Source organism: Hevea brasiliensis, unplaced genomic scaffold (genome assembly GCF_030052815.1).
Source record: "Hevea brasiliensis isolate MT/VB/25A 57/8 unplaced genomic scaffold, ASM3005281v1 Scaf23, whole genome shotgun sequence".
NCBI classification, from domain to species: domain Eukaryota; kingdom Viridiplantae; phylum Streptophyta; class Magnoliopsida; order Malpighiales; family Euphorbiaceae; genus Hevea; species Hevea brasiliensis.
In genome coordinates, this window is record NW_026614729.1 from 72,341 (window position 1) to 84,275 (window position 11,935).

The following is an 11,935-nucleotide window of genomic DNA, read 5'->3' on the forward strand; positions in this document are numbered from 1 at the left end:
AAGGACAGAAGCGCGTTCCCTTCGTCCTCAATGTGCGTCCACAACTTACTCGAGTGCTTGAAATGCCATTCGGTTGAAGGCACCTTCATCGTTGGAAGGACCAAAACCAGATCCCCGATCTGGCGGATCATTCCCTCTAACAAGCTAAACAAGAGTCCAGGAGCGATAGATTCTTTCTTTCTCACAGTCGCTTCAGTCGCGGCTTCCTCTGTCGAACCGTATCTGGAAGTTGAAAAATCGAATCCCAGTCCGAAAGAAGAAGAAAGGGCTTGGCTTTCATCCCACGTATATTAACGGAATATCTGTGACACAGCTACCTTGTTCACCGAGATACCATTCCATAAAAGGGTCCAGGGCAGCAAACCATAAGCAAGGAGTCAGAGAGGCTCTCTTTTTCTCTTCCTCACACCTACGTGAGGGACACGTCTTCACTGGCTTCATGGCCAACTTCAGTCATGAGATGAAAGATCATGGCAAGATTGATGCCGATGCCGAGCGGAACCATCTTTTTGTGAAATGCAGATGCAGTGGTCGATTGCCTAGCAAAAGCCTTTTTCGAGTTTGAACGTTGGATCAGAACAGACCAAAACCGCCGGAAATAAGGCACCGGGGATTGGTTCAGAAAGGGATCCTGGAGGTGGTCGCTCATTCACTTAGCTGGAAGCACGCATTCATATCTGTCTTGGTAAGCAAGATTAGGTCAGTCTTCCTTACGAAGAGTGGGCATGATGAGAACAAATGGTAGGACAGGAATTCGTCCTAAACTCTTTTTTGTGTGTCATAGGCTGACCGCACGAGTAGAAGATCTTCAGGGTATGGTCCTCGCCTCTATGCCGTTTCCTTCATGGGATCGCCCGATTTCAATTGAGGATGTTCCCCACCAAACAGGGTCAAGTCTCGCTTTCTATACAGAGATATGCCCATCAGATGAAAGTTTTTCACGCTCTCCAGGAACCTTGTTTGACTATTTTATTTTCATAGGCAAGACTAACTAGTAGTTCCAAAGAAAGGAGCATCTGGCATAGGCAGCAAACCTTGGGAAGGCTTTCTCCGTATGATCGGTTCTTTTTTCACATGTAGGTTCCTCCGCAGCAAAGATGGTATGGTCGATTGGCTTACGCTCTTACTTGGAAATGGTCTCAGTAGCGAAGTCAATAAAGAGGGTAGTCCTCCTAGCTAGGAAGTAGAATATTCATCTTACGATTTGTTTTTACTACGTATCATTAAGAACTAGAATACTAGGCAAGCCCCGTTCCTCAATCAAAAGTCAAATCACCAAGCAAAAGGTAGGAATTGGGCACCGGAGAATGAAACTTTTACAATCAATCTGGATGGATGCAATACATTTCAACCAACGTCTTCCATCTTCGTCCTTTTCTCATTAAGGCAAAGCAAAGGAAGGTCTATATTTCTCTTACGCAATTCCTGACTACTGACTAGTCGTAGTTAGCCTAAAGACCGGAATCAGAGGTTTCGGGGCTGCTAGGCTTCTTTCTCATAGTAAGCTGTGGGTTCTTCAAGCTTTAGATACTAGCAGGTGTCTTTATCTAACTGCCTTTAACGGACCATAGGATCTTGAAAGGGCTGATGGTAAGCCCCGGTAGCTATATATGCTTCAGCTCTTTTTTAGGTGTCGTACATCGGGAACAAATCTCTTTACTTTGTATTTACTTTCCTGTTGTAGAACCATACACCAGACGTAAGTTTCATCTTGTTTTCATCGAGAGCTAGGCCCCTACAATTCACACAGAATTCAACACGTAAAGTATATAAAGCAGGGAGATTCAATCTATCAGTTAGCAGGATGCCTTATGCCACACAAAAACATTCCTTCAAAACCACCTTCTCTCATTATATCAGGTCAAACCTGGACATTAGCTCGATTCTTACACCGGAAAATGTGGCAAAGAATGAATTGATATAGGTGCTTATATCACAGATCAGATCGATTTGATTGAATGTAATAGATAAACAGAATAATGGCTCCATTTCAATTTAATGGGACGGTCCCTCTTCTCTTATATGTTATGTTCATTTTAATCTGTGATCGCTGCAAGCACCTTGTCGATACCAAACACTTAATGCTAGGCTTCCGCTGTCGGTCCGGACCGGGTGATGAAACTGAACGTACTTTGGTTAGTCATTCTGCTTGTATCGACTTCCGTCTGTTCAATACAGATACCTGTCATATTCCATAGCTGTTCTTTATTTTTCTTCACTTGATCGTCACCTCGTAACCAAGAACTGCTTTCCCGGCGCTCTGCGAGGATCTTGCTACTTCGACTTCGTTGGTATGTATTGTCCTTGACACTTCGGAAATCGGAAAAGGCCGCGCAAGATAAATTGTTGATATGGATTCGATCAATGAAGAGGATTTGCACATCTGATATCCGCTTGTGAATGGCCGGTGGCTTATTTTGCTCTTTTTTTATTTTTCCATTCTAATAAAGTTTTGCTTTCTTTTTCCGGAAGTTGCAAGCATTGTTGATATCAAGAAATTAAATTACCGATTATCTAAAGTCATATTCTAAAAAGAGAATATATATAGCTTATCCATATTAGATTGAGACTTGAGACTCGAAAGTACGTAAGCTTGACACCCTTACTTATCTTACTCTTACAACTGGTAATAAACTTACCACCGTGGTACAGAACTTCGCTCTTTCAAGAGATAAACTGGGACTGCGGTACTAAGACCAAGACTAAAGAAACATAGAACCAAGAAATTATGTATAGTAATGGGACACAACCAAGGATTCTAAACGACAGTAGTGAAAAGACAGGAAAGTTTCTTCTAAAACTAAAATAAAAGGGCGATTGGTAAGATTCGCCTTAAGTGTCAGTTGGCAGACTTGAAGTCTGAAATCACGTGTTATGTGATTGATAACGACACGTCCTACAATCTACTGCTGGGAAGGCCTTGGATTCACGGGAACTTTGTTGTTCCGTCCACCCTCTATCAATACTTCAAATATGTCGACGAGGACAAAAAAGTACAAACAAAACAGTCTTCACAGATCGGAAGCCGGGGTCGAAGAAAAGCCCAATTTATTCCTTCCACAAGAAAAATGAAAATACCTTCCAAATTTCTCATAACGCCGAGATCTAAGCCCCGGTCATTCCGGCAGCTAAAAAGAGGAAAAGCTAATCTAATGTGGTCACTATTAGCGTCACATCTGATAGTGAAGAAGAGGCCAAATAGGGTAAACAGGCAATGCGCGTAGGCGTAGGTCTTCCACTATGACCTCTGGTGTGCCACTCGTCAGTTGAGAAACCTGGGGGAGCTATCTTCGTGGTACCAATGACTGGGGTCAGGGGGCCAATTATAATATAAAACAGGGCAACTTAAACATATGCTTTGAAGGTGGAGCCTATTGCTACAGAAGGGAGGCCAGACTTTTCCAACTATGGCCTTATTGCTAAGAAGATAATGCAAAAAATGGGCTATGACTTGGAAAATCCTGTCGGACTCAAAAATGGGAAGGGGATTAAGGAGAAGGGGCTTGACGAAGGCACAAAAGCAGACATTAGAAGAAGGGGAGGCTATCAGCTTTCCGACGTACGTTCTGGGGTACATCCCAGATTATGGAACGAGAGATGGGTCGGAATCTGAAGCTTATGAGTCGTCCACTACAGAAGGCTGAGACCCTGAAGTTGAACTGTCTTGCGAACCTTTCTCTAGCAGTAGCAGTAAACTTCGCAGCAGTCCTAATTTACTAATAGAGCTCCGACAGTGATGAATCAGGCGAGGAAGATGAAGAAAAACTCCAAGCCTTAACACGTGCAGCGTCAGAAAGAGAGGAGCCCCCTATTACGTAAAGCTCCTCCCACGGAAGACGAAGTAAAGCAGATCCATTTTGGCACGGACGATGAACCACGCCCGATATTCATCAATGCCCACCTTGCTCCTGAAGAAGTGATGTAGTATACCCAACCTCTCCAAGAGTTCCGTGATGTGTTTGCATTCCGCTATGCAGAGATGCCAGGGAAAAAATACGTCGCCGTCCATAAGCTCAAAATTCGGGAAGATGCAAAGCCGATAAAACAAGCACAGAGAAGGTTCCACCCTCTACTCATGGAAAAGATAGAGAAAGAAGTGCAGAAGCTTCGCAACGTCGGCTTTATTAGGTAGGGAGGAAAAGCACCCGGACGACCTCTACAGATTTGCCCATTCTGCACCCCTTTCGGCATTGACTCTTACCTTATATAGTCATGCCCTTCGGGTTAAAAAAATGCAGGATACGAAGTACAGTCTATGACGAAAATCTTCAGAGAGATGTTGCATAAAACCGTAGAATGCTACGTGGATGACCTAGCCGTAAAAAGCCATAAAAGAGTCGACCACTTGGCAGATTTACGAAAAGTCTTCCTTAGGCTTAGGTAACACAACTTGAAGATGAACCCTCTAAAGTGCTTCTTCGGAGTATCGTCAGGGAAATTCCTCGGATTCATAGTACGAAAGAATGGGATTAAGGTGTATCCCGCCAAAACAAAAGACATACTGGGGATGCCGTTTCCTACCAAGGAATTGAGAGGCTTCCAAGGACGGCTGGCACCCTCTGCCGCCTAGTCTGGTTGCCTTTGCTTCCTCAAGTGAGAGGCACACACCGTCGTTGACTCAGCGTGATATCTTTCCGACGGTTTGCTCTTGTTCTGAATGGTATTGAAGTTTGGTTCCAGAGCCGGTTACGGGCAGCCCCGGGACGACCGAAGGATGGTGGCCCTGCTTGGACTTCACGGTCCTAAGGAAGCGTGCAGGGAGGATACCCACAGTTATCCACACGGATTAGTCACCTGTTCTCTTCTCAGCCTGCTCCGCTGACAGGCTAGCTTCTGGGCGCTATGCTTCCTCATCTGGGGCGGATTTCCTCTCTATACCGGCGCTATTGTCTTTCTAGTCTTGCCGTTGCCGTATATTGATAGGCCTTCTCCCGATCCTACTTGAGGCTGTTTAGCATAGAAGGACGTCCTCGTCAGGGTGGGCTGCGTCCCGTAGGATTGGCTTAACTGGGCCCCTACTACCTCTTGCTTCCCTTCAACTATACAAGCCGGACCCCTTCGACGTATAAGAGACGAATCGGCAGGCGGATTGGTCTTTGCGCCTTCTGGACGCGGCCATCTTTCCTCCCACTATACACCTTGCTCAGATCTTCCCCGAGCGGATGGGCACTCGGCTTTCCTCCCCGCGCTGGCTCTTCCCCTGGCCGTCTCATTGCTACTGCTAGTTCTCTACTCTATAGTGACTCTGACTACTGGTTTACGGCTACTGCTACTAAAGATTCACTATTACACTCTGACTATTGCACTCTTACTGTTCTCACTGAGACTGATATACACTTAGTACTCTTTTACATATTACACTCTTAACGACTACTGAACTCTACTCTCTTTTTACTCTTACACTGTTGACTGCTACTGCTCTTGCTTCCTTTTCTGTCACAACCCCTTCAAAGAGGGCATTCGATAGCAACCCCATCCCATCCATCTTATTCTTTTATCAAAGAAAGGCTATCGCTCATCTTGGTTCCGGCGTAAGTAATAAGGGTACAAAGGAAGAAAGAGAGTAATCTGAATGTGCAGCTGATTTCGATTGATTCTATTTCACCAACAAAGACTGGCACCGGGTAGACTAAAGTGAGAGCCCACGATAGGGGATCATTGTCTTCACCACCCCCGGTAACACCAGTCAAATCAGGTAAGGCAAAGCTGCTGTAGTCAGGGCAGTATATAAGGAAAGGAACTTAGTAGGATGCCGATAGAAGCTCCTGTTGGCGGGACACTGATTGATCAGCAAAAGACCTTACAAATAGAATTCGATTATTAATTTTGTTTAGGGCGGTAGTTACCAAGCTAAAAGCAGGTAAAACAAAACATCTTTTTGTTTTTGCGATTCCCCGATCATTTATCGATTTTCTGTCTTGTCTCCTGGTCCTGCTGCCTCGTGCTCCTCCACGGCTTTCTTTCCTGGCATCCTTTGTTGCTTGCTTTTGTTTGCTTTTTTATCATCGTTTTTTTGGGCCTGGAACTCGAATCTCGCTTTCTACCTTGGAAATAGTCGTACCGTTTGGCTCGGAGTTACAGTACACTTTCTGGATCGGGGATAGCTACTGAACTTTTATACATATGCAAGGATGTAAGTAGCTATCTTCTTTTCCGCCGGTACACTGATGTTGGTCTGCCTGTAGTAAGAAGCTCACGAGGCCGGGTTAATACATGAGTGAGTGCCAGGTAATTATGGGTTCTGCCGCACCTGATTCCCGAGAAAGGGGAAAGCATCATATCAATGAAGGAATGCAAGTGTAGTTTTCACCAGATCTAATGTCTGATTTCGACCTTGATCTATTTGAAAGGAACTGGCTTGCTACCATTTTCCTGTTGGGAAGTAACCCTTCTAGAAAGAGTAGGCTACTGCTCAATCTGAAAGCGGTTAAAAGAAAGACGGGATCTAAAGGAAGGCTATGAGAGCAGTTAGAGTGTAGCCATGTGCGAGCTGCTAGCCTTCTCGAAACGAAATTCTTCGATGCACCGGTAGACCTCATGTTCAGGCTGATAGGTTCTTTCCTATCCTGCTTAACTTAATAATATAAACTATCCGAAGTCAAGGAATTTGAAGAAGGCTCTTTGGCAGATTCTTTAGATCTGGATAGAGTCTTGCTCATTAAAGAGAGTTGTAGATTCCATTCCTAAGATCAAGATCAGGCGTCAGTGCCCTTCCCTTTTTTTATTCTATTAGTAAGGCGCTAAGGCTACAATTACAATCAAACTAAAGCAAGAAGCGAGAAAGTGTCTTTTGATTTTGATAAAGAAAGTGCTTTGATCCTGTGAGCAATCTAAGCCTCCCCGAAGGGGATTATTCGCTTGTAAGCATAGAATAGACTCAATTCCGATCGTGCAGCTAACCACTGCAAGTGACGGGGGGTGGCGCCCTAACGGATCTTAAGCGGTCTGATAAGAAAGATGTGAATTCTGGTTGAACCGCATGAAGCGAGGCAACAATTGTAGTATAATATAGTACAGTAGTTGTTGGAGAAAGAAAGAGATCGGACGAAAATGGAAGACCAGGTGTACAAGCAGGACTAGGCTTATTGGCCTAATGCTTAACTTCTTCATGACTTCTCCGCTCGGTGAGGTTTATTCGGCTAGGAAATGAGGTCTCAGAGAACCTTATCTTACGCCCGGAAGAAGCCCTGTCCCATTTACCGCCTGGTTCAACCCCATATGTTCGCATCAGTACGTCGAGGCACCGAAGGTGATAAAACCCTCTTTTCTCGAACGAGTGATTCGATATAAATATCCTTATATTTTAAATTAACACGGAAAATTGTCCTCGCCAGAGTTCACGATCTAAAAAGGAAGTGTTGTAGGCGTGATTAAGATTGTAGTTAGCCTGCTGCCCGCTCGCTACTGTCCCTCTCGTAGTCCCCAAGTCCCACTCATCATTGGCCCCTACCCTCTTTGGTAATCAAAAAAAAGGAATCCTTTCAATCGAAAGAAGCGCTCTAGCTTTGAAGTACAGGAATGAGAATTGATCAGACTCAATAGAATTTGATCAATCCTTTTTTCTGTCGTTAAGGTGGAGAACTGAACCAAGAATTCTCTTTCTTTATCATCAATCGAATCACTGTTCGCGACCAAGGATTCTATTTTATCATCAATCCAATCACCGTTCACGTTTTTTCTTTTTCTTATCAATGAATAAATCTCTTTACTTGTATGACTTAGATGTCTCGTATTTCTCGAAAAAGTGATTCGATTGATGGGATTTGGTATGATACTTATGAGATCGATGAGATTGATATTAAAAAATTTCTTCTTAGAACGTATTGATTTAACCCCATAAGCGGGACCACCACCCCATAGCATGTTGCCGCCAGAAGCAGAACCCCGCATTTCTTCTAGAAAATCTCCTAATTGTTCCAGAGCAACTAGAAAGAGATTCTTTAACCAGAAAGAATTCAGTTCAGATGTAGGATACCTATCCAGAAGTTTTCGCAACTCAATCATGTATGATGGAATCATCAAAGATTTGACCTTTTCGAACTCTGTCTGTAACTCACTATAGGCTCGGGAAACAAAGAAAAGATGTGTACGAACGAGATATCCAGCAACAAGAAGAAGGAAAAGGATTGAATAGAGGAACTCCCGAACATTTGGCGATCTCAGATGTGTCGATATCAATGGTGGCTCATTATTTCGATGAATCATTTCTTCGGACATTGGAAGAACTTCCACTCCTTCTTCCCCCAAGGGAACTGCCTTCTTAGCGAAAAAGCATGTGTTAAGCATAACGTGAAAGGCGTGGCCCCAGTAGTGTTCGGAGATAGCGAAAGAAGAGCCTAGACAGTAGTGTCTCCGCTTGCAAAGCTGGTAACCTGATCGACTAAGAACCGATCTCAAGCTTGAGGAGCAAATGGGTGCTTTACTTGAAAGAAAGGCGTAATCGCATGCGCGCGCAAGAAGAGCGATCGAGGAACTGAATGAACTGGGGGCTACTTGGGCCTTAGATCTGGTCCGAGCGCATCTATTGGATCACGCTTGCATTTAGGAGTGATCAGTTCATCTTAATTCGAAATGAAAATATCGTAAGAGAAGAAAACCGTTGATCTAGTACGGGACCTCAACCGGTGGATCTGCCTTTCTTCGCGCATTTTCTGGCTCTGCAAAAAATCTGCGTAAAGTGAGATGTGTGATAGCTGGCATGGGACTGTTTACCAGCAGCTAATTGTGCATCGTGGTCTCTGTGTGTGAATCGTGTTCTAAAAGTGATAGGGTGCTGATAAGCGCTTCCCCTAATGCTACCAGCTTCCTCCACCGTCCGAGTCAGAGTCCTAGTCGGTATGGTGACAGCATATAGCGGCCGATTGGTCTGCGACACGCGCCTACCGTGGAAGCTCTCGCGACTGCTTTTTCCCACATTTGTTTGTGCATCTTTTTCCCATGCTTTTGTTTGGTCAACAACCAACCACAACTCTCGTTTCCTTCAAAAAGACTCCTACAGGCTTGACGGAGTTAAGCTGTCTGGAGGGAAGAATTCAATCTAAATCAATCATGCCTCAACTGGATAAATTCACTTATTTTACACAATTCTTCTGGTCATGCCTTTTCCTCTTTACTTTCTATATTCCCATATGCAATGATGGAGATGGAGTACTTGGGATCAGCAGAATTCTAAAACTACGGAACCAACTGGTTTCACACCGGGGGAACAAGATCCGGAGCAAGGACCCCAACAGTTTGGAAGATATCTTGAGAAAAGGTTTTAGTACCGGTGTATCCTATATGTACTCTAGTTTATTCGAAGTATCCCAATGGTGTAAGGCTGTCGACTTATTGGGAAAAAGGAGGAAAATCACTTTGATCTCTTGTTTCGGAGAAATAAGTGGCTCGCGAGGAATGGAAAGAAACATATTCTATTTGATCTCGAAGTCCTCATATAGCATTTCTTCTAATCCTGGATGGGGGATCACTTGTACTTGTAGTAATGACATAATGCTAATCCATGTTCCACACGGCCAAGGAAGCATCGTTTTTTAATCTCAACCAACCACTTCGGCCTAATCATCCCACTTCTTTCCTCAATCCCAATAAACCCAATAAAGGATATCGATTTCCGATAACCACTTTCACCCGATCCAATTCACCTCCATCGAGGCAGCGAACTAGTATATCATCTTTCCTGAGGAATGGAAGGATGTAGTGGTATTAGAATTCTCCGGCTACACGATGAGAAAAAAGCATCCCTTTTCTCCTTAATAATAGTTTCTTCTATCTGGTACTTAATTAAGATGAAAGCCGGTAAGAAGTGCATCTTGCTTGGAAAGACCGTTGCCGAAGAAAGGGCTATTAGATGGGCGATTCCCCCCTTTCCATTGAAGTAGGTAAAGCGGGATGAAAGCTCTAAGCCCGCATCTTCCGCTTCTATTAGAGGGGCAGCGGATCCAATCCATTCGAAGGGGGAGCAGAGCAGTCAAAGAATGAAGCAAACCAAAAATGAAATTTTGTGAAAGACTCCTTTTGTCCTTGTCCCCCCATCAGCAATTTCTTCTTATACTTTTTGCCTTTTGCTTCTTCTTTATGCTCACTATGCCTTTATTGCTTTATATCCATCGCCTCTTAAACATCTACTCCAAAATAATCAGAGAGGTGTTTGAGTGGAACAAGCAGTTTGGAAGGCCTATCACCTTCCAATACAGCTGGTTAAATGGGGTCAAAATTGGAGTTCAGGAGAAAAAGGGGATTGTCCCAACGAGTCTTCTGTTCAATCAAAGACCTCTAGCTCATAGTTCAATTGGACATGTAGGTTATATTCGTACTGGGTTCTCATGTGGAACCGAAGATCCATTTTCCCACGTAGTTCGTCGGTTAAACCAACGATTCTCTTCTCAAAGTCAAAGTAATAGAGAGATCTTTTTCTAGTTAGACTTCTATCAATGCAATGAAAGAACCATCCCTTCCTATTTGTTTGTCCTGTCAGATAGAAAGAAAATTAGACCCCAAAGAGCCCTTCTTTACCACTTTAGGGGGTGGGGGTGAAGGGGGGGTTTACATACAACCGAGTCTCCGTTTGTTTTATATGATTGAATCTCAGAGGCATTCTTATCATTTGGTAGATCCAAGTCCATGGCCTATTTCGGGTTCACTCGGAACTTTGGCAACCACCGTAGGAGGTGTGATGTACATGCACTCATTTCAAGGGGGTGCAACACTTCTCAGTTTGGGCCTCATATTTATCCTATATACCATGTTTGTATGGTGGCGCGATGTTCTACGTGAGTCCACGTTGGAAGGACATCATACCAAAGTCGTACAATTAGGACCTCGATATGGTTTTATTCCGTTCATCGTATCGGAGGTTATGTTCCTTTTTGCTTTTTTTTGGGCTTCTTTTCATTCTTCTTTGGCACCTACGGTAGAGATCGGAGGTATTTGGCCCCCAAAAGGGATTGGGGTTTTAGATCCTCGGGAAATCCCTTTTCTTAATACCCCTATTCTCCTTTCATCCGGAGCTGCCGTAACTTGGGCTCATCATGCTATACTCGCGGGGAAGGAAAAACGAGCAGTTTATGCTTTAGTAGCTACCGTTTCACTGGCTCTAGTATTCACTGGCTTTCAAGGAATGGAATATTATCAAGCACCCTTCACTATTTCGGATAGTATTTATGGTTCTACCTTTTTCTTAGCAACTGGCTTTCATGGTTTTCATGTGATTATAGGTACTCTTTTCTTGATCATATGTGGTATTCTCCAATATCTTGGTCATCTGACCAAGGAGCATCACGTTGGCTTTGAAGCAGCTGCATGGTACTGGCATTTTGTAGACGTGGTTCGGTTATTCCCATTTGTTTCTATCTATTGGTGGGGGGGTATATGAAGGAACGAAACAGTGGATTGAGGAATGAAAGCTCGAAGACAAAGAGAACCGGGCTTTTCCAAAGAATTACTGCAGCTTTGCTGCTCCCTTTTTTTATCATATACAAAAAAGTCTCTTCCACTTTCCTACCAAATCTCTCTTTATTCTGGCATATAAATGAAGGGATCGAAGAGATTATGGCAGATTATGTTCACCAAGAAATGACCCGAAATTGGATCTTGGTCTATTTGAGATTGTTCCTTTTAATCGTAATCAAAGATGTTTTCTTGTCTCTCGTTTCCTTCTGAATAAATCGAAGAACCTAATGGATCGAACTCATACATCAAAGCACCAGCTATAGCTATTCAACTATCGGCCTTGCGTTGCAGAAGGAGCGTTCTATTCTGTTTTGAATTGGAGGCAAGAGCTCTTTCTTCAATAAAGGTTTGGAACAGTTCAATGGCAGATCTCCCTCTCTGGCAGGTACGGCATTCAGCTTGTGGATCGAATCGGGTGAATAGAGAAAGGTAGTTTCAGTGATCCTCTGGTTCAAGCCTAATTCCAATCGAGGTTGCCAGAAATCCG

The 11,935-nt window shown here is 43.8% G+C and overlaps 1 protein-coding gene across 1 annotated transcript; it reads left to right on the forward strand.

The window, feature by feature from the left end:
• The first annotated feature begins 9,024 nt into the window (after positions 1-9,024).
• LOC131176710 (cytochrome c oxidase subunit 3-like) lies at positions 9,025-11,686 on the forward strand. Its single transcript, XM_058141785.1, has 2 exons — positions 9,025-9,525; positions 10,502-11,686. Exons 1-2 carry the CDS (start codon positions 9,049-9,051, stop codon positions 11,369-11,371), a joined length of 1,347 nt encoding a protein of 448 aa, XP_057997768.1. The 5' UTR covers positions 9,025-9,048; the 3' UTR covers positions 11,372-11,686.
• The last annotated feature ends 249 nt before the right edge of the window (positions 11,687-11,935 follow it).

Excerpts from the sequence above, each read along its gene's own strand:
- LOC131176710 (XM_058141785.1), top strand. The coding sequence starts at position 9,049 with ATGCCTCAACTGGATAAATTCACTTATTTTACACAATTCTTCTGGTCA. Across the intron at positions 9,526-10,501 it reads CACACGGCCAAGGAAGCATC|CCCTTCTTTACCACTTTAGG; the intron begins GTTTTTTAATCT and ends GACCCCAAAGAG.